General features: G+C 46.7%; 2 protein-coding genes across 2 annotated transcripts; one reads left to right on the plus strand and one right to left on the minus strand.

The window, feature by feature from the left end:
• Nucleotides 1–9,475: 9,475 nt before the first annotated feature.
• LOC123055815 (uncharacterized) lies at nucleotides 9,476–10,020 on the minus strand. The gene is made up of 3 exons (XM_044479664.1): nucleotides 9,868–10,020; nucleotides 9,681–9,803; nucleotides 9,476–9,574 (listed from the first exon to the last, which is right to left on the minus strand). The coding sequence occupies exons 1-3, from the start codon at nucleotides 10,018–10,020 to the stop codon at nucleotides 9,476–9,478; spliced, it is 375 nt and encodes a 124-aa protein (XP_044335599.1).
• A 1,989-nt stretch (nucleotides 10,021–12,009) lies between these two features.
• LOC123053573 (probable RNA-dependent RNA polymerase 2) lies at nucleotides 12,010–21,382 on the plus strand. Its single transcript, XM_044477044.1, has 4 exons — nucleotides 12,010–12,639; nucleotides 15,880–17,783; nucleotides 18,041–18,191; nucleotides 20,349–21,382. The coding sequence occupies exons 1-4, from the start codon at nucleotides 12,091–12,093 to the stop codon at nucleotides 21,126–21,128; spliced, it is 3,384 nt and encodes a 1,127-aa protein (XP_044332979.1). The 5' UTR covers nucleotides 12,010–12,090; the 3' UTR covers nucleotides 21,129–21,382.
• Nucleotides 21,383–22,255: the final 873 nt, after the last annotated feature.

The following is a 22,255-nucleotide window of genomic DNA, read 5'->3' on the forward strand; positions in this document are numbered from 1 at the left end:
TGGCGTATTTCATACCGAACCGTTTTCTGTTTTCTCAAACAAGTCCCTGGATCTTTTCTGTTTCGTCACAGATCAGTCCTTGGACTAAAACCCTTATATCTTTTAAATAAAAGATGCTTTTGGATTGATTCTTTTTCTGTCAGTCTTATATTTTTGTCTAGTTTTTTATAGTATTTATTTGAAAAAAAAATTGGAACAATTTTTATGCACGCAACGGTTTTCACGTTAGTATACGGTTTCGTTATACCGTAGGTTCCGGAGGAGGTGACGGAGCCAGGAACTTCGCCGAGCTAGACTCCGACTTCTCTGAACCAGGCAAGCATGTTTGAACCTTTGATATGATGAGTGTTTTGCATGTTTTCTTGAATGGTTTGTGCATGGCATATGAGCACCGGTGAGTATTACGTTGCAGGCAAGGCAACTAACCGTGTGCTTCGAAGTCACTGTGATCTTTGATGAGAGATGACCTGATCATGTGGTGACATGAAAGGTAGTAAGATGGTATTGTTGTATCATGCCAGTCTTACGTCATCCGATAAACTCCGACGTTAACGTGGACTGAGCCACGTTACCGTTCTTCCCCTTTCGTGCTGCCACATGTTTTCTGCAAGAATACGGTTTAGTAAGTTGCTAACCTCTTTCCTTGTACACACCAAATAGAGGGGCCGGGATGAGGGTTACATGGCCCTGGATTAAAGCCAGTCATCCGGTCAGGGGGCATGGGTGTTTCCGGTTGGGACCGAGAGGGGGGCACCCCTTAGAGCGCGCGGTATAAATTTGATCCCATGCTACGCGAGGTTGTAGCCTCCCCGTCTCAAAGTTTTTCTTGAACGTTGCCTAGGGTGATTCTTGGCATCGGAATGTTGAATGGGTGTGTACTGGTGTTTCTCCTAAAACACCGTAAACGGAACTAGTCCCCTGTGACTACTGAAATCCGTTGGCTGTGGTTAAATAGTACAAGCTCTGCAGAGTCAAATCCTTCCGAGTCATCGTGTCCATGGTCAAAGACCGTGGCCAACATATCTCTATTCATGTCAGTCCCCGTGTTAGTTTTCCGTGGGAAATCCCCGGTGAACAAGCTTGAGTGGTAAACCCGGTTGAACGTTATTCCTGTGGATGGACTAAACTTTTATTTATCTCGTACCTGAATATTCCCTTGAAATGATTTAAATTTCATGAGCTACTGAAATATTGAGTTATGAAATATAAGCCCTTTATGTGATGTCGCTCAGACGTCCGACTGTGGCACGTTTGTTATTTACTTTTGATATAAGCCCTTTATGTGATGTCGCTCAGACGTCCGACTGTGGCACGTTCGTTATTTACTTTTGATATAAGCCCTTTATGTGATGTCGCTCAGACGTCCGACTGTGGCACTCTTGTCATTTACTTTTGATATAAGCCCTTTATGTGATGTCGCTCAGACGTCCGACTGTGGCACGCTCGTTATTTACTTTTGATATAAGCCCTTTACGTGATGTCGCTCAGACGTCCGACTGTGGCACGCACTGTCATTTATATTCCATTATAAGCCCTTTATGTGGTGTCGCCTTGACGCCCAACTGCGGCATTGTTATTTTATTTGTATCCTTTCGAGGAGTCATTCAGACACTTGATTGGCCTTCAGTATTACATTGGGATTTCGGGAGGACTACCGCCCGACTTCCTTTTTATTTCCCATGCATAGCTATTTTGTTATCTGAGTGCGCATTATTAATCTGCTCATATGCATCATGTTTGCATTTGTTATATCTTATGTCCAAACTGTCTTGCGAGTACTTTCATAGTGCTCACCTGGCTTGTTGATTTGGCCAGATGTTGACGAAGGCGATCTCATGGATGAAGAGTTTGATAGTGAGTCCGACGCCTAGAGGAGTCCCAGTCAGTCCCGTGCGATCCTGGATTTTGGTCACTTGTATTATATACGCTTCCGCCACCCACAATAAGAATCCTCGAGCCTCACTCCGACGCTCGATAAGCTGTAAGATTTAGGAGTCATGTCACCCACTTCTCTGTGACATATCCACCACCGCTTTTATTGTGAGTCAGTAGTTATGCCACCATATCCGCCTTTATGTGTAATATCGGCGTGCTTGTAATAAATTGTTGAGCAGTCTCCGCTCAACCTTGTATTATGTTTAGTACTCCTGGGTTTCCTTCTGTGATCAAGAAATTGTCTACCAGTGAGAAGGATTCTTCTCTACTGGTCCGTAAAAGGGATCGGTTTCTCAATAAATATTTTTATTGGAAAACCGGTCATGACAATGAGATACTCACCGGTAACAAGCCCAACCTCAAGTACTTTTGGGTGTTCGGATGTAAGTGTTTCATTCTCAAGAAAGGTGTTCGGTTGTCTAAATTTGAGGCTAGAGCTTATGAGGGCATATTTGTTGGTTATGCTACAAACTCCCATGCTTACCGTGTCCTCAATAAATCCACGGGACTTATTGAGGAGACGTGTAACGTGGAGTTTGATGAGAATAACGGCTCCCAAGTGGAGCAAATTGGCACTTGTGATGTAGGTGATGAAATTCCTCCTCAAGCCATAAGAAGAATGGGTGTTGGTTTTATCCTACCCATTGAGGAACCCCTTGTGGCCGAAGGAGAAGGACAATGCTCCACTCAAGTGGAGCCATCACCAACCCAAGGCCCACACACGCTTCCGAAGAACAAAATGAAGGCCCTCAACCTCATGAACAAGACCAAGGGCAAGATCATGCTCAAGACGGTGGTGACACACCAAGTGATGCCCAAGGTCAAGTTCTCTCCCCCGAGCAAGTTCAAGATCAAGAACAAGCTCAAGACGACGCTCAAGATGATCAAGTGACCGCTCCTCAACTCACCGCCGAGGAGGAATTGGAGCGTCGTGCCGCCAAGATTGCTTCCAAGCTCTCCACCAAGGGTCATCTCATGAATAATGTGCTTGGAAGCATTCAAAAGGGGGTAAGCACTCGTAGACAATTGGCAAACTATTGTGAACATCACGCGTTTGTCTCTTGTGTGGAACCCCAAAAGGTATATGAAGCTCTGGAAGATCCAGATTGGCTTAATGCCATGCATGAAGAACTCAACAACTTCGAGTACAACAAGGTGTGGAGATTAGTGCCAAGGCCAACGAGGAACCACAATGTCATTGGAACCAAGTGGATATTCAAGAACAAGCAAGATGCTCATGGGACCATCATCCGCAACAAGGCACGATTGGTGGCACAAGGCTACTCCCAAGTCGAGGGTATCGACTATGGTGAAACCTTTGCTCCCGTTGCTCGCCTTGAATCTATTCGTTTGTTGATTGCTTATGCTTCTCATCACAACTTTAAGTTGCAACAAATGGATGTGAAGAGTGCTTTTCTTAATGGTCCTATTAATGAGTTGGTTTATGTCAAGCAACCCCCCGGGTTCGAGGATCCCTACTTTCCCGATCATGTGTATCAACTCGATAAGGCACTCTATGGCCTTAAACAAGCCCCACGTGCGTGGTATGACCACCTTACCGAGTTGTTACAAGATCGTGGGTTTGAAGTTGGGCTAATCGACCCCACTCTTTTTACTAAGAAGGTCAAAGGGGAGTTGTTTGTGTGCCAACTATATGTTGATGACATTATCTTTGGTTCCCCTAACAAAGCTTTCAATGAGGAATTTGCCACACTCATGACCTCAAAGTTCAAGATGTCTTCCATGGGAGAGTTGAAGTTCTTTCTCGGTTTCGAAGTAAAGCAAAGAAGAGAAGGAACCTCCATCAACCAAGCCAAATACACTCAAGACATGCTCAAGAGATTCAAGCTAAGTGATGTCAAGCCGGCGTCCACTCCAATGCCCACCAGGTGCCAACTTGACATCGATCCCAATGGTAAAGCGGTGGATCAAAAGGTATATCGCTCCATGAATTGTTCCTTACTTTACCTTTGTGCATCTAGACCGGATATCATGTTGAGTGTGGGAATTTGTGCACGTTTTCAAGCCGCACCTAAGGAAAGCCACTTTGTGGCGGTCAAGCGAATCTTTCGATATTTGGCTCATACCCCAAACTTTGGCTTATGGTACCCAAGAGGAGCAAACTTCAAGCTTGTAGGGTATTCGTACTTCGATTGGGCGGGAGACAAAGTGGATAGGAAGTCCACTTACGGAGGGTGCCAATTCCTTGGTTGCTCTTTGGTAAGTTGGTCTTCTAAAAAGCAAAGTTGTGTGTCTCTCTTGTCCGCCGAAGCGGAGTATGTGGCGGCCGGCAGTTGTTGTGCACAACTCTTATGGATGAGGCAAACTTTAAAGGATTACGGTGTCATTTGTGACAAAGTGCCTCTTTGGTGTGACAATGAAAGTGCCATCAAGATTTCTCTCAACCCGGTGCAACACTTCAAGACGAAGCATATTGAGATTCGGTATCACTTCATCCGGGATCATATTAGGCGAGGGGAGATCGAGCTCAACTATGTCAACACTCATGATAACCTTGCAGATATTTTCACGAAGCCGTTGGATGAAGCAAGATTTCGCGAGTTAAGGCATGAGCTAAATATCATTGGTTCGAGCAATGTTGCTTGAACACTTGCACTCCCCACCACACTCAACTTGTTATCTTGTTTAGGTGTAGGCATGGACATAGGGGGAGTGTTATTCTCTTAATGAACTCTCCCTCCCTTATTATGCATAAATTGATCAGCTCTTTCACATTGGCCATTTTTTATGGTACTTGTGCTTCAAAGACGAGTTTTGGTCATGGGCCCAAGGATAATTCTTCGCGGTGCCATACCAATTGACTCAAACATAGGTGGCTCCTTGGAGAGGCTGTGTCTTATGGTTGGTCCTCGTTGTCTCTTGCCTTTCTTTCTCTCTGCCTTGTCTTAGTCTCCTCTTCTTGCCTTTTGTTTTTCCCTTCTTTTGAGCTAGCCGTTTGGTGTCTAGTCTTTGGGTCTTGCTGGGCGGTACTACCGCTGGTGGTGCGCGGTACTACCGCTTATGTTGACAAGCGGTACTACCGCCCACCCGAGCGATACTACCGTTGGGGGGCGGGACCAGGGGGTTATGTCGGGGCAGGGGGAGGTTTCTCCTCCCCCATACCCATTTGCACCGCCCCTCGTCCCTCTTCCTCTCTCCAGCGTCGCCTCGCCGCGGGAGGGCTCCGGCGGGCCGCCGTCTCCGGGCCATCCCTCTCCATTCCCTTTGGTGGAGTCGATCCCCACCTCGTCCTCTTGCCATGGATGCCGGTATTGCCCTCGTTCCTTCTCTCTTTTTGTCTAGTTCTCAGATCTAGCGTTTTTGGGGCAATAGTGGTTGCATCTCTCGATTTTTGCTAAATCCCGGCTTGAGTAGTTTGGAGAAGGCGTCTAGACTGTGTGGATTAAGTTTTGGTAGGAGTATTTTTGAATTTGGCAGTCCGGTAGTGCCGGATCTGACCACGGCAATAGGAATCGCCGCTTCCCAGCCTTGAGCGGTACTACCGCTCCCACTGGAGCGGTACTACCGCTCGTGAGGTACTGCCGCCTATGGCCAGCGGTACTACCGCTGCTTGCCCGATTCCATCATTTTCCTACCACTGTTTGATCCATGTTGTTTTGTTTGGAGGCTTATACTCTTTCTTTCGTGTTGTCTCTTCTGTCATGTGTTTGGTTCTAGGTGATGAACGCCCTAAGCAGCAAGTCCGCCGTGTAAACCCCGGTCGTGCAACATCAAAGCGCTACCGCACCTCTGAGTCAGCAGGTGCTTCCTCTAGTGCGGCACCTCCGCCTCAACTCCAGAAGAAACCTGCCAAACAGACCTCTGCCAAGGAGTTCTGGGAAAGGCGTCGCCGCAACCCCTATGCGGAAGACCAAGAACCCAATTTGGTCAACCGCCCGTTCTGGAACCGCTTTCAGTTTGCCATCTACTTTGATGTGATCAAGGCCAAGAAGAATCTTTATGTTGATGTTCGCTCCATCGACACAGATGCCATGGAAAAGGATCCTGAGTACTTTGGTGAAGCTCTTCAGATGTGTGCTCAGCTCAACATTCTCAGAATCATGCAGTTCAATAAGGACTTTGATGCAGATTTGGTGGCTCAATTCTATGCTACTGTCCATCTTGGCACTGATGAAGAAAGGACTCTGACCTGGATGACAAATGACAAGTTACTGTCTGTCAAGTGGAAGGCCTTCATGGAGTTACTTGAGGTGGAAGATCATGGGCTTGAGACTCCTGTTGGCTTTCGCCCTCACTGCAATGTCAACTCCACTCACAAGCAAGCCCTCTGGCCCTACTGCACTGTGAAGGTTCACCCTGTGACTAAGAAGGAAACCTATGAGCTGTCTACCTACCTGGACATCCTTCATCGTGTCTTTCGAGAGACCCTCTTTCCTCGCATCGGGAATCTGGATATGGTCCACTCTTATCTCGTGGATATGCTTCTCTTCTGCCAGCATGAGAAGGAAGCAAACACTGGCGAGTCCCTGGACATTTCTCATGTTATGTGGTCTGAACTTCTCACTGCCATTTCTGAGCGCAAGTGCCCGATCTATGGTCCGTTCATCATGCTGCTCATTGAGAAGGCCTGGGCACGTGTCTATCCCCAGGTGATGCTGGAAACTAGAGAATTGGTTTCTCATGAGATCAAGCGTCTGAGGAAGAAGGACAGTTGGGGCACCCCAGCCCCTAAATCCGGGGGTCCATCTTCTGCTGCTGACATGGAGACCGAGGACGGGGCTGAGGCCGATGATGACGATGAGGATTATGAGCCTTCTGGGACAGAGCCCTCTTGGGCAAAGAAGATCAAGCGCAAGATGAAGAAGCTCTTCTGCATGGAGTCTCGTGGTTAGTACATGACTCATGTGGCTGAGAAGAAGGCTAGGGGGCGTCACAAGGAGCTCATGCGTCAGCTGGGTGCGACCGTTGTCAGTGGGTCTGAGGGCCAGGTCACTGAGGAAGAGGAGTGGATTCAGCAGCACTGTCCGTGGACCGATTCCTACACCGAGCAGTTTCCAACTGAGGATGGCAGTGCAGATGACCCTGCCAGGATGTGATGAGAGAGCTCCTCAGTTTGCCTTCACCTGGAGCCGTAGCGTCGCTCTTTGCCCTTTTGGTGTCTCGATGCCAAAGGGGGAGAGAGCTTAGGGATTTGTGCTTTATGGTGTGCTTTATGGTGTCGTCGTTTCGTCGTTCTTTGTAGTGTCGTTGTGTTTTCTCGCCATTTGCTTTGTTTGGTTGTGTGCCAGTGAGACGTAAGTTCCAGACATATGGTGTAAGACATATGCTACCTTATCTTTATCTATGTCTTTCTAGTACTTTGGTATCTTATGAGTTGCTTGTCTATCCTGTTATATTACCTGCTCTCATGTATCATATGCTTAGGTTGTTGGACTATAAAATATAGGGGGAGTGTTGATCCTAATGTGTGTGTGTCCTACATTCCAAAGTCACTACTAACTAGGTGCACACATTCAGGGGGAGCCCATCTATATTTTGTAGTTCTAAGCATCTTTACTTTCATGATATATCCTTGTGCAAATCCCTGGTTGTCATCAATCCACCAAAAAGGGGGAGATTGTTAAGGCATATCTCTCTAGATGTAGTTTTGGTGATTGATGACAACATGTTTGCGGACTAATCGTGTGCTTTGAGCATTTCAGAGATTCATCCTTTGGCACGAGACGATTTCTTTCCCCTCGGAGTGTCATTCAAGACGGTGTAGCTCTTTCGCTTCTTTTTGGTGGACTAGTTTCGTAAGAGTCACCGTACTATCAAGAGGGGGTCCGTTTTGGTAAGGCTAGGGTGGAATCAACACGTACACATCCTCTTTACACCCTTCGAGCCTTTCCACTTCATTGGAGATCTCTTTCCCTTTCTTTGGGCTGTGTCTGGTCCCAGCGGTAGTACTGCGGTACCCAGCAGTAGTACCGCTTAGGGGTCACAGGCGGCAGTACCGCTCTGCAGCGGTAGTACCGCCTGTGGGTCCTCAGCAGTAGTATCGCTGCGGTACCAGGCCCCTACCGCGTTGACTCGAGGGGTCTTTTCTCGTGTCGGATTGTGCGGTACTTTGCAGTGGCAGTGCCGCTCATGAGCGGTAGTACTGCCTACCACCGCGGCAGTACCGCTCGGGTCCGTCTCTCTCCTGCCCTCCCTTCTTCACAGTAGTACCGCCCGGGGGAGCGGGAGTACCGCTGTTCTCAGAGGTAGTACCGCTGCCTCCTGCGGTAGTACCGCCCTCCGCGGGGCTGTTTTGGGGGGTAACGGTTGGATTGATTCCCCCACTATATAAGGAGGTCTTCTTCCCCAAAGTTGACTTACCTCTTCCCCCATGAGCTCCATTGTTGCTCCAAGCTCCATTTCCGCCCGATCTCTCTCCCTATCCAATCAAACTTGTTGATTTGCTCGGGATTGGTTGAGAAGGCCCCGATCTACACTTCCACCAAGAGAAATTTGATTCCCCCCACTTATCCCTAGCGGATCTTGTTACTCTTGGGTGTTTGAGCACCCTAGACGGTTGAGGTCACCGCGGAGCCATAGTCCATTGTGGTGAAGCTTTGTGGTGTCGTTGGGAGCCTCCAATTAAGTTGTGGAGATTGCCCCAACCTTGTTTGTAAAGGTCCGGTCGCCGCCTTCAAGGGCACCAATAGTGGAATCACGGCATCTCGCATTGTGTGAGGGCGTGAGGAGAATACGGTGGCCCTAGTGGCTTCTTGGGGAGCATTGTGCCTCCACATTGCTCCAACGGAGACGTACTTCCCCCCAAAAGGAAGGAACTTCGGTAACACATCCTCGTCTTCACCGGCTCCACTCTTGGTTATCTCGTCCCTTTACTTTCGCAAGCTTACTTGTGTTAAATCCCTTGCTTGCTTGTGTGCTTGTTGTCATTGCATCATATAGGTTGCTCACTTAGTTGCATATCTAGACAACCTACTTTGATGCAAAGTTTAAATTGGTAAAGAAAAAATAAAAATTGTTAGTTGCCTATTCACCCCCCCTCTAGTCAACTATATCGATCCTTTCAACTTTTCTCGTAGTTGCGGATGCTTGCGGGAGCGTTAATCATAAGTAGGAGGCTTGTTCAAGTAAGAACAACACCTAAGCACCGGTCCACCCACATATATCAAATTATCAAAGTACAGAACACGAATCAAACCATCATGGTGAAAGTGACTAGATGAAAATCCCGTGTACCCTCAAGAACGCTTTGCTTATCATAAGAGACCGTTTTGGCTTGTCCTTTTCCTCAAAAGGATTAGGCTACCTTGCTGCACTTTTGCCCCTATTATCGTTACTTGCTCGTTACAAATTATCTTGCTATCAAACTACTATGTTACTTACAATTTCAGCACTTGCAGTCATTAACTTGCTGAAAACCACTTGTCATTTCCTTCTGCTCCTTGTTGGGTTCAACACTCTTACTTATCGAAAAGAGCTAGAATTGATCCCTTATACTTGTGGGTCATCAATGATCTCAAACCCAACAAGGGAGCGCCATTTCAGCCAAAAAACAAGCACAAACGACCAATAGAAGGTCTAATCAATTTGAGAGATACCTCTTGGCGAATCGCTCCTGCTGCTGCGTCAACCGGCTCAAGAGGTCGACAGAATTGGATATGTGCGCCATGTACTTCTCAATCTGCATACAGTAGCACGATGAGGTCAAGCAATTGCCTAATGCAACATTTTGGTTGGTAACTGAACCACTGTGCGGTACAGACTACAGAGACTGAATTCAGTCTGACCTTTTGCAGGTGGAGGAATAGGTAGGAGCACAACATGAAGAGCGTGCGGTCGAGCTCCATCCGGTACAACGAGACCATCAGGTCGTCGATGCCGTTATCCATGAAGTAATCGAACGTCTCCTCCTGGTTTCAGCGTAGGTCATGAAGAATCAGAAACATTCAGTATTGTGAAGAACGACGACACAACCAATGGCCATAGGGCACGGGAGACGTGTGCGGAGTCGAAGTGGAGGATCTCCAGCGCGACCTTCTTGTTGCGCCAAAATCGCTTTAGCAGCTCCACGTCCGTCTTCGCCGCGGCCCGCGTGGCAGCAGAGTCCTTGTCCTCGCACGAAGACATCGTCGTCACTTCCTTCCTCTCTCGCTAACTGGCGACGCAAGCGCCGACGCCGCTCCTTGCTACCCGCGATGCGACCGCGCCCTGCCCTGCCCTGGGTTCCGCGAGGCGGCGGCGTCCCACGAGTAGGGCGCCTCAGAGGTCGGCGGAGGAGGAAGACGGTGCGGCGGCAGCTCCTCTCGGACCTCGACATCGGCGATTGCGCACCTCGGTAGTTATCTAGAGGTGGCGGTGGAAAGTTATGAATGAAAGGAAGAAAAATGTTATCGATATAGATTGATTAGATTAGATAGATATATTAGGAAAGCGTGTTGAGAGATAGGAAAGCGTGGTCAGCGATTGATGGGTTTTTTGTGGTGTTTTTCTCCTTGATTATTTGCCCATCGTTTTTGTAGCGGAGATGAAAAAATCAGTGGGAGCATCGAAACTCGGGCTGGTGGGTTGATTCAGGATATCGTTCGGTGGGGAAGGCTTCGTTCGATGGGAGGCTACCAAGATGAAAGGACAACTGACTTTTCATTAGGAGTAGAGATTAGGGAAGGTAACAATCGATGTGTTAGAAAAGTTAGGATTTTGAATTGATTTTCATGAAAATAAGGTATTATTGTTTGGTAACATGATATCAGTACCTGCTTGTTTGTGACGTGCCTGGCTAGGAAAGTTTGCAAATGTTAAGAAAATTTTTATTGGGAGGGTGAAAAATCAACGTGAGGATATGACGAAACTAAACCAGATGAAAATAAACCAGACGAAAAAAACCATGGACGCAATCCTACCAACTGCTCCATTAGGAGTAGAGATACAACAACACGATGAGGTCAAGTAATTGCCTAATGCAACATTTTGGTCGGTAACTGAACCACTGTGCGGTATAGACTATAGAGACTGAATTCAGTCTGACCTTTTGCAGGCGGAGGCATAGGTAGGAGCACAACAGGAAGAGCGTGCGGTCGAGCTCCATCTGGTACAGCGAGACCACCCGGTCGTCGATGCCTTTATCCGTGAAGTAATCGAATGTCTCCTCCTGTGAAGAATCAGAAACATTCAGTATTGTGAAGAACGACGACACAACCAATGGCCATAGGGTACGGGAGACGACGGCGGAGTCGAAGTGGAGGATCTCCAGCGCGGCCTTCTCGTTGCGCCAAAACCGCTTTAGCAGCTCCGTCCGTCTTCGCCGCGGCCCGCGTGGCAGCAGAGTCCTTGTCCTCACACAAAGATATCGTCGTCACTCCCTTCCTCTCTTGCTAACTGGTGACGCAAGCGCCGGCGCCGCTCCTCGCTGCCCGCAACGCGACCATGCCCTGCCCTGCCCTGGGTTCCGCGAGGCGGCGACGGCGTCCCACGAGTAGGGCGCCTCGGAGGTTGGCGGAGGAGGAAGACGATGCGGCGGCAGCTCCTCTCGGACCTTGACGTCAGCGATTGCGCACCTCGGTAGTGATCTGGAGGTGGCGGCGGAAAGTTGTGAACGGAAGGAAGCAAAACGTTACGAATATAGATTGATTAGATTAGATAGATATTAGGAAAGCATGGTGAGAGATAGGAAAGCGTGGTCAGCGATTGATGGGTTTTTTTGTGGTGTTTTTCTCCCTGATTATTTGCCCACCGGTTTTGTAGCGGAATGAAAAAAAATCGGTGGCAGCATCGAAACCCGGGCCAGGGGTTGATTCAGGATATTGTTCGGTGGGGAAGGTATCGTTCCATGGGAAGCCAACAAGATGAAAGGACAACTGACTTTTTCATTAGGAGTAGAGATTAGGAAAGGTAACAATCGATGCGTTAGAAAACTTAGGATTTTGAATTGATTTTTATATAAATAAGGTATTATTGTTTGGTAACGTGATATCAGTACTTGCCTGTTTGTGACGTACCTGGTTAGGAAAGTTTGTAAATGTTAAGAAAGTTTTTATTGGGAGGGTGAAAAAAACAACTTGAAGATTTGACGAAATTAAACCAGATCGAAAATAAACCTCTTAGACCAAGGAGACACTCAGACACATAAACCTTCTCGGAGTACACAAACCCCCAAGAGCCCGCCGGAACACCAAACCCTTCTGTCCCCACTACATTCCGATGGCGACGGCGGTGTCGGCGCCCGTCTTCACGGCGACGGTGCGGGTCTCCAATATCCCGCCCTCCGCCGTCGCTAAAGAGCTCCTAGCATTCTTCGATTCCGCCGTCGCCGCTGCCGGCGAAGCCTACGCCTGCGAGATCGCCGCCGCCCGACGCGGCTGGTTAAGTCGATGCGATGGGAGCGTTCAGTTCGATTCCACCGCCACCGCAACCCTCGCCGCCGAACTCGCCTCCTCCGGTCGCCTACCGCGCTTCCTCGGCTCCCTCCTCTCCGTCTCCCCTGCCCCCGCGGACCTTCTCCCCCGCGCGCCCGACCTTTCTCTCCGCGTGGCCGACGCCCGCCTCCTTGTCGGCAACCGCGTCGCCGAGCGCGAATTCGAGGCGGCTGACTCTTGGGACAGCGTCCGCGTGGAGGTCATCCCGGGGAAGCGGCGGATAGACCTGTACCTGAATCACGATTCCCAGAGGTACAAGCTTGAGGTCTTCTTCGAGGACATCAGGAACTGCTACCAGTGCAGCTTCGATGGGGCCGGTGCCATCTTGCTTCAGGTGAGCTGCTCACGGTGTTTATTTTTTGAACGTTGAAGACTGTAGGAGTGGCTCCTACAGTCATATATTAATCAAAAAGTATTTACATAGTGTGAAGGGTGTGGTCGGGCTTTTGCCCCAATCACAGGGTACTAGGGTTCAGAGTATAAGTAATTACAGGGGATTAAAGTAGTTTGGCTAGCCCTAGGCAATCTCTCTAGCAAATTCAGTAATGAACCCTAGCAGCTCAGGTTTTGTCCTGTGTTGCAACAAGAAATCTTCTCTGAATCTTGACAACCAGGACCTGTGGGAAGGCGTCACTCCTCTGAAGATCAGGTTATTCCTCTCCTTCCAGATCGACCATGCTGCTGTGGTGAACACTTCCATGATCATGGGTTTGGACCAAGTTTGTTTAGCCGCCGCCATCCAGTCAAACCTATCTCCTTCTGTTGCCCAGGTAAACCCAACTGAAGTCCAGCACGTGTAGGAGAAACTGCAGTTATAGAACAAATGTTCCAGAGTTTCTTCTTGTTGGGTTTCGCAGAGCACACATTAGTCCATCCTGTCCGTCGATGAGCCCACTACATAATGCCTATGTTTGAGCATGTTCTTGGTGTTTAATCTGGCGGACAAGAGCAGCCAAGCAAAAACCCTTCGTTTCCTTGTACACCTCGACTTCCAAATCCACCGAAAAGCCTGATCAGACGTGACATTTTCAAAGCAGAACTTGTAATATCTGGACGATGAATATTTGGGCCCCCAAGTGTATGTCCAAACATCTCTCTGCTCTAGGTCTATCTGACACTCAGCGGTCGCCAGCTGCAAATCCCGCGCTTCTTGTGTTGCCTGTTGAGACAGAGGCAGAAAGAAGACCGCTTCTGCACTTTGCGCGCTTAGGATTTCATGGACAGTCACATCTTCTGATATAGCATAGGAGTGCGCTCTTGGGAATTCTTCTTGGAAGATTACCTCGCACCATTTATCTTTCCAAAATAGTGTGCCGGAGCTGTCCCCTACTTTAACCGTGGAGATTCCTCTGAAGGTAGGAGACAGCGACATTACTTCTCTCCACCAGAACGACCCGCATGGTCCAGTGGCGTGCGGGATTCTGTCCACATAGTACGTGTCCCAGATCAAGGTCACCCATGGCAGATCGTGTCTGTTATAGAATTTGTCTAGGAACTTGAGTAAAACGGCTGTGTTTAATGTTTTTGGTATCCAGCACACCGAGGCCCCCCTTGTCTTTCGGCTTACACACCATCGTCCATGAGGCCAGTGAGTTTTCTGTCTCCCCATTCTCATTCTTCCTTCTCCAAAGGCACAGTCTTCTGATCTTGTCCAAGTGAGCAAGAATTTTAGGTGGCAGACCTTTTTCCAAAGGCATCGAGCCTACTGTACATCCAAAGATCGCAGCAAAGCCGGCCGCCGACACCGCGTCTAGGTTGATCGGCACCAGAGTAGTCTTCTCGAAGTTTATCCGGAGTCCAACTGAGTCAGCGTAATCAAGCAGAATTTTCTTCATGCCTCTTGCTTGTTCTTCACATGCCTGCATCACAATCATCGTGTCGTCTGCGTATTGTATCCCGGGGAAGTCTTTGTGTGTGCGTGGGGGGATTGGGTGTTTGAGGACCCCTCGGCGAAGTGCGTCGTTGACCGCAGCTTGCAGCAGGTCGGCCGCGAGGACGAAGATCAAGGGCGATAGCGGGTTACCTTGTCGCACCCCCCGGCGACATCGAAACTGACGGCCCGGGACCCCATTGAGCAGTACCGAGGATTTCCCCGAACCAAAGATGCATTTGATCCATCCTAACCATTTCTCGTCAAAGCCCATGTGTCTCATGACCTCAATCATAGCCGGGTGTTCTATAGTGTCGAAGGCCTTGGAAAAGTCCAGTTTCAGAATAAACACTCGAGATCCAGAGGCTTGACATTGGTAATATATACTTGAATGCCCAAGCCAAGCAGGCCTGTATCGTTCTCCCTTTCAAAAATTTGTATTGGTTCCTGTGAATGATTTTTAGAATCCATTTTGTAACCGATCAGCAAGCAGTTTGCTTATTAGCTTCAGTCTTCAGACAACAGTTTAGCAGTGTGATGGGGCGAAAACCATTTGCTGTCTGGGCCGAATGAGAGTGATGAACCCGGTGTTTATGCTTTCAAGATTGAGTTCTCCTGCGTGGAAATCATGACAAAGCTGATAAAAGTCATGTTTGATTATATGCCAGCATGATTTGCTAAAGTGACCACTAAACCCATCCGGCCCTGGAGCTCTGTTAGCCGGCATGGTTCAAATCACCTCATCATTTTCCGCCTCAGTGAATCGGACATAAAGTTCTTCCAGTCCATCAATCTTGGTATTGATAGAGCCTAGGTCGAATTTCTGATTTGGAGGTGAAGATTCCCCCAATCGTTCTTTAAACGCATTGAGCAGTATCCCTTCCTTGTCTGCGTGGTTCTCAACTTCAGTGCCATCGGGTAATTTCAGCATGGCGATGGAGTTATTTCGGTATCGCTCTGTGGCCATCCGGTGGAATTTTTTTGTATTTTCCTCTCCAAAACGAATAACCCTGACAGTGCATCTTTTTCTCCAGTGTTGGTTCTGAAAGTTCAGAGGCTGCAGTAGGTGAGCTATTAGAATTCACCTGAAGTTCGATTCTCGGGTTGTGAGTGTTCTCAGGTTTTCAATTTCATCCAGCTCGTTAACGGCCCATTCAGTGTTTTGGATCAGCACTTTGAGACGTGAGTCCAATTGCTAGACGTGAAGAACCAGTCGAGTTGGTCACCGTGTTGCTGTGATACTTCTGTTTTTCCTTTGTACATTATATATATTAGTCAGATATTGCGGTTATAGGGCGAGGTAGAAATTTGAAGAAGGAAGCTCTAGATGTACTTCCTCCCTCAATACTTGCGCGAGCTGAAAAATTGGCAAGTTCTCGAGTCAGTAAACTTGAGTGAACCATCACAGTGGTCTGGTCTGCAATTATGCGTTAGAGCCCATAAAGTAAGATGGATAGTGGTGCTACTTTTATTTCCACTCCTATATACGGAGTATATCTCAGTTGGTGGTTACTAATTGGAGTGAAATGGATATGAAGCTTATTGGATAAATACACATCACCGTTACTTTTCTAAATTTACTGATTGTCATACTTCTTAGACTATAAGTTGGTGAGGCGCAACACTCTTTTAATTCTTTCTATAATTCTGAAGTTGGTAAAATATATATTATCTTGACTAATGTTAATTTACTATTTGTTTCAGCTCATGTATTCACCAAGGATATGCACAACAATTTCTGGGCCTGCAGTTTATTCAAGGTTCTCGGATGACCGCTTTCATGCATGCAAGGAGGATGCGAAGTTTACCTGGGTCAGAGCACTGGATTTTACACCCAACCACTCTTTTGGGAAGTGTTCAACTCTTGCCCTCATACTTGATGAAGGTGCATCGGTGTCATTTATTCTCAACAGCTTGCCTTTGTCAGGAGAATTAGGGGAATTGGTCATTTCTTCAACGGAATTTTTTGGCCCGTTGTCCAAAGTCGTTCCCCTTGTTGATTGCCCAAGTGGTTGTTCAGTGCCGTATGAAGTTCTTTTTCGTCTCAATTCTCTTGTTCACATGGGGAAGATAGTTGCCAAAGATGTTAATGCTGATCTGTTTAAAGCTCTTGAAGAAATACCAGTTCATATTTCAAGGAGGGTTTTTGAGAAAATGAGCAAGCTAGAGTTTACATGCTATGAACCTTTGCGATTCATCCAGCAGGAGGCTCATAGCAGGAAGAGGGGCCACGATGCTTTGCTTTCCAGTAAGACTGAAGGTGAAGGAAAGTTAATGATGTGTTACAGAATTCACATTACTCCAGCCAAAATATACTGCGTGGGACCTGAGGAAGAAGTTTCAAATTATGTGGTTAAGCGTCACAAACAGTATGCTTCTGACTTTGCTAGAGTTACTTTTGTCGACGAAGACTGGAGTAAGCTTTTTCCAGATGCTATCTCAGCTAGAACTGGACGAGGGTTCTTTTCTCAACCCTTGAAAACTGGCCTATATTATCGTATTTTATCCATCCTGAAAGAAGGATTTTCCATTGGTCCAAAGAAGTATGAATTCCTGGCCTTCTCAGCAAGTCAACTTCGTGGAAGTTCTGTTTGGATGTTTGCTTCTAATGATTCCCTGAAGGCCGAGGATATAAGAAGGTGGATGGGCAACTTTGAAGATATCCGTTCAGTATCTAAATGTGCGGCTAGAATGGGCCAGCTGTTCAGCTCCTCCAGACAAACACTTGAAATCCTACCATGGGATGTAGAAGAGATTCCAGATATTGAAGTCACAACTGATGGCAGTAAATACATATTTTCTGATGGTATCGGGAAGATCTCTGATAGACTTGCTAAAGAAATGGCTTGCCGAATTGGATTAGACTATACTAACCCTCCTTCAGCTTTTCAAATAAGGTATGGTGGCTACAAAGGAGTTGTTGCTGTGGACCCTGATTCCTTTCGTAATCTTTCTCTGCGACCTAGTATGAAGAAATTCGAATCAAAGAGCAGAATGTTTAACATTACAAGTACCAGCAAATCCCAACCATGCTATATGAATCATGAAGTTATCTCTCTCCTTTCAACTTTGGGGATAAGAGATGAGATATTTGAGTCGATGCAACAAAATGATATGCGTGAATTAGATGAAATGCTGACCAACAGAGAAGCTGCTCTCTCTGTTCTGGGGAAAATTGGCAGTGCAGAAACGAAGACAGCATCGAAAATTTTACTGCAAGGTTATGAACCAAGTTTAGAGCCTTACCTGTTGATGATTCTTAAGGCCCATCAGGATAATAGGCTGACTGACATAAGAACTAGATGTAAGATTCATGTTCCGAAAGGCCGTGTTCTTCTTGGTTGTTTGGATGAAACCGGTGAATTAGAATATGGTCAAGTGTACATCAGAATTACAAAGAATAGCAAAGAGCAGAAGGATAATTGTCAGCCGTATTTTGCTTTAGATAATGGAAAAGAGAAAACAGCAGTTGTTGTTGGAAAAGTTGCAGTATCGAAAAATCCTTGTCTCCATCCTGGTGACATCAGAGTACTTGAAGCTGTCTATGACCATGGTTTGTACGCAAAGAACCTGGTTGATTGTGTTGTCTTCCCCCAAAGAGGAGAAAGGTAATGCCGTATGTTATACTGAAACTGAAAGACGATCATCTAGAGTTTATATTGCTCTGTCAATGCCTTCAGAGGAGCTCAAATCTCTACTGAAGTGTTTGTCAGTGTGTTCGTTTCCATGTTAGATTGATATCCATTCATGTTACGTACTTACATCTCTACCTATTGATGTTGCCAATGCTTGCTCTCTCCTTCAATTAATCTTTGATGTTTAATAGGCCTCGTCTATATAGACTTTAATCTTTGATGTTAATCAGGCCTCATCCAAATGAATGCTCCGGGGGCGATTTGGACGGTGACCTCTATTTTATCACTTGGGATGAGAAACTGATTCCAGAGGAGGTTGATTCACCTATGGACTACACTGCAGCAAGGCCACGCATAATGGATCATGTTGTTACACTTGAGGTATATTCCTCACTGTTTATTCATTTTAATTTCTCTTACTAGGTTGTTGCTGCTAATTTACCGAAGATTGTTTTATTTGACTAATACCATTTTTATACTTGCAATTGCAAATACAATGAAAATCTCAGTTTTTTACAATCTGTAGCATTTCAATAAATACTACTCCCTCCGTTCCTAAATATAAGTCTTTGTAGAGATTTCACTATGAACCACATACAGAGCAAAATGAGTAGTAGAAGAAAATAGGAATCTATATACATACGTATTGTAGTCCATATTGGAATCTCTACAGACCTATATTTAGGAACGGAGGTAGTAGAAGAAAATGTGTGCTTCGCCGCACCGTTTTCCATTGTTATGCGATGTTTCCTGTTATAAATCATCAAAGAAGTAATTCTTTAAACAAAACTTCTGTGCAAACAAATCACAGGCTAAAATCATTCATTTTGAACAACTTCTTTTTATTGCTTACCTATTGGTTCATGGGTTCCTAGAGAACCTGGAAAGACATATTAGCTTGGTTTTGAAGTTGACAAAATGGGAAGGAAAAACTGCAGTGTAGGATCTACTCCCTCCGTAAAGAAATATAAGAGCGTTTAGATCACTAAAGTAGTGATCTAAGCACTCTTATATTTCTTCACATCTTTTATTTTCTCTCTTTCTTTCCATGTTTGTCTCTTTCTTGTCCCGGTGGTCTAGTTTTTGACTGCTCTATAACTCTTTTAGGTCCGACGAAAAGTTATTTTGTTAAACCACAACATGACCACATGACAAATCCAGGACGTAATCAATAAGCAATAATGCCAGACTGAGCCGTGCACTTTCCAAATTTGGTGAAAAGTGCATTCTATCTTCCAATTCATTGTAGCCTGACAAGCATTCTAAGTGGTCACTGCTGAAAATTTTGTGATAATATTAGCCTATTTTGGAATTGCGTAACTGAACACATCAAGAACCTGACGGTGTGAATGATACTCAAAATGGAACACAAGCATTCTATACTGCACTCATGTCAAGTTTAATTCAGTTTACAGCCCATTTAGTAATTTAGTTAGAGTGGAGAAATAAGGCAAGTGACCTGAAAATTCCAACACAGTCTGGCTGACCACTCCTTTCCTGCCTTTCTGTTTTCTCTATCCCTGCATGCTAAGTGTCTCAGGCCGATTTCGCCGCACCATGTGAGCCCAAGCTAGTGTCCATCTTCCACTGATCAACCCCAATAAATCGAACGACCAAAGGCCCATCGGCCACTACATGAAGACGTGCCAACAACCCTCGATGGATTGTTTGGAACCTATATGTAACTCCATTAAGAGCTATAGCAAACCATCAGATATAGGATAGGAACTTCACCTTCAGGTATGAACACCTGATGTCAGTGTGAATGAGGTAATCACACTACCAAGTGGTTCCTGTGGTTGTCAATGTGGTGGCCGGTTGGAGCGGCACCGCCCCTCAAAGCCCCCACACACGATCAATCCAGCGAAGCCACAAAGCTGCCCACTGCCTTTTCTCCTCCCCATGCTGTCCATGAAGAGGCATTCCAGGGCACGTAGTCAATGGCGGTTTAGATTGTGTCAACACCAGCTGACCAGTGGGACCATATATGATAAAAAAAGCCAGATCGCTGAGGGCGTTATATTTCCTGGGAGCTTAGTAACTTTAGAGTTTTGTTATCTTGAGGCACCTCACATCTTTCTAAAACATTTTTTTGGCAAAACTGGTACATGCCTACATGGTAAGTGCACAACAGCCAGAGAGAACTGGCTACGAGCGTCGAACTCAGCCAGGATGGAATAACAGCCAACACAAAATTTTGAATGCTTTGAATCAAATATATGCTCGCCATGCACAGTTTTTCTTTTTAATTTTTCGCCATGCACAACTAATAACGTTCTTTAGAAATGTGGGTACTTGTTTCAGAAAGAAAGACATTTTTGCCATCCTCTAATGAAAACAGTTGTGCATGATTGAGTTTTAAAATTGTCTTGCTTTAAAATGCTCTTCAATGTATATATCTAACCTTGATAGGTTCACAACTATTTACCAATTAGCTCCAATAAGCAGTTCAAAGTTGTCTTTTCAACAAGCACATGTATTTTCCTTGCCTGACATGTTTATACCTGTAATCTTACAAAAACACCTGATGAACTGCAGGAAATTCAGAAGTACTTTGTGGATTACATGATAAATGACTCGCTCGGTGCAATCTCAACTGCTCACTTGGTCCATGCGGATCGTCATCCAATGAAAGCCCGGAGCCCTGAGTGCCTCCAGCTAGCTGCTTTGCATTCGATGGCGGTCGACTTCGCCAAGTCAGGAGCTCCAGCTGAAATGCCCCGGTCACTGAGACCAAAGGAGTACCCCGACTTCATGGAACGGTGGGATAAACCAACGTACATCTCCAACGGAGCTCTCGGCAAGCTCTACCGAGCGGCTGCGAGCCGTATGCAGAGCGCTCCTGCCCCCTCGTCTTCGGCTCAATCGAGCCCCGCGTTTGATCCTGACCTAGAGGTCCCTGGCTTCGAGGAATTCCTGGCATTTGCGGAGGAGTGCTACGACCTGTACGCGGAGAAGCTGAGCACCCTGATGAGCTACTATGGCGCGGAGCATGAGGACGAGATCCTGACCGGCAACATCCGAAACAGGCTCCTGTACCTGAAGAAAGACAACAAGAGGTACTTTGAGATGAAGGACCGCATCATCTACTCGGTGGATGGCCTGCACAAGGAGGTGCAGGGTTGGTTCAGGAGCCGCCCGAAGGCGGAGGCGTCAAGGAGGGCGTCGGCGTGGTACCGTGTGACTTATCACCCGGACCACCGCCGGCCGGGAAAGAAGCAGTTCTGGAGCTTCCCGTGGATCGTCTGCGACGAGCTGCTGAAGATCAAGGAGTCCAGTAAGCGGCGCAGGCAGCAGGTGGACGGCGCAGCGGCCTGAGTCGTCCGGCCAAGTAATTAAGTGGTAGTCACAGGCAAGCTTGTCTGATGATTGGGCGGCTGCTATATGTTTGTATGTATGTAGTGTAAAACTTTGGGGCATGACTGCAGTGCAGATCATTCTGAGCTGATCGGCAGAGCTGTGCCTTGCATCGCTCGTATGGACGGGGAGATTTGTTGGATGTATGTGACTGGAAATGAACCGTGCTTGCTCGGGCTTTGCGGGAGGTTAATCATGCTCCACCACTATCTCAACATAGCCTCAGCTTTGTGTGCAATTCTGTTCTGGGCTGGCGGGTGTATTTTCTCAGGGTGAAAACCCATGATCTAACTTTCCGGCTTAATCAGAGGCGTCGTCGTCGTCGCCCGCGCGTCGTTACTTATTGAAGATGCTGGTTCAGATCTGTTTCAGTGTGATACCTTTGGTCTGACATCTGACTGGACTAGCCAACATCGACACGCAAGCGACGAAATCTCGAAGACGTTGTCTTGAAGTGTTTGTACCCTTTATCTGCTTGGGGATGATGTGGTGATACATCCCTAGGTGGTGGATGGCCTCGAGTTTTCCCCCCCTCTTTGCAAGCTGATTTGTTCGGTATTATCAACAATTGATAATATATGGTTGTGGTGTTTAAAATAAGGACGTGCCTAGTGGGCACCCGAGCGCCCGTTGGTAGGACGAGCGCTCCTTCAAATAAAAAAAGAGCAGCTGACGCATACGACGCAGTTCACTAAATAGGAATCTTATCCCTACGTGCATTTATTTGGGGACCAAAAAGATTAAAAAACTGTAACTTTTGTTTTAAGAGTCGAAATTCAATTTCGTTTTCACAGCTGGGTTTCTCGCAATGAGTTCTTCAAAACTAGATTTCATATAGATAGGTTTCGTCAAACTTTTTTTAAGGCAACTTTGAGTACGGTGAAGGCAACTTTAGTGCTATAGGAAAGCAATTTCATTTTTTTTTGCCTAGTAAGACCGCCTATTAGGTTGGTTTGTGTAAAAATGAGAAAATCACACAAAACATGATGCGCCTTCGTTGCACCATGTGTAACAATGGATTTGGTTAACATTATCACAACTTCCTACCATGATTGCTCAGTTGCCTACCATGGATATTCAGTTGCCTA

Source organism: Triticum aestivum, chromosome 2D (genome assembly GCF_018294505.1).
Source record: "Triticum aestivum cultivar Chinese Spring chromosome 2D, IWGSC CS RefSeq v2.1, whole genome shotgun sequence".
Lineage (NCBI taxonomy): Eukaryota > Viridiplantae > Streptophyta > Magnoliopsida > Poales > Poaceae > Triticum > Triticum aestivum.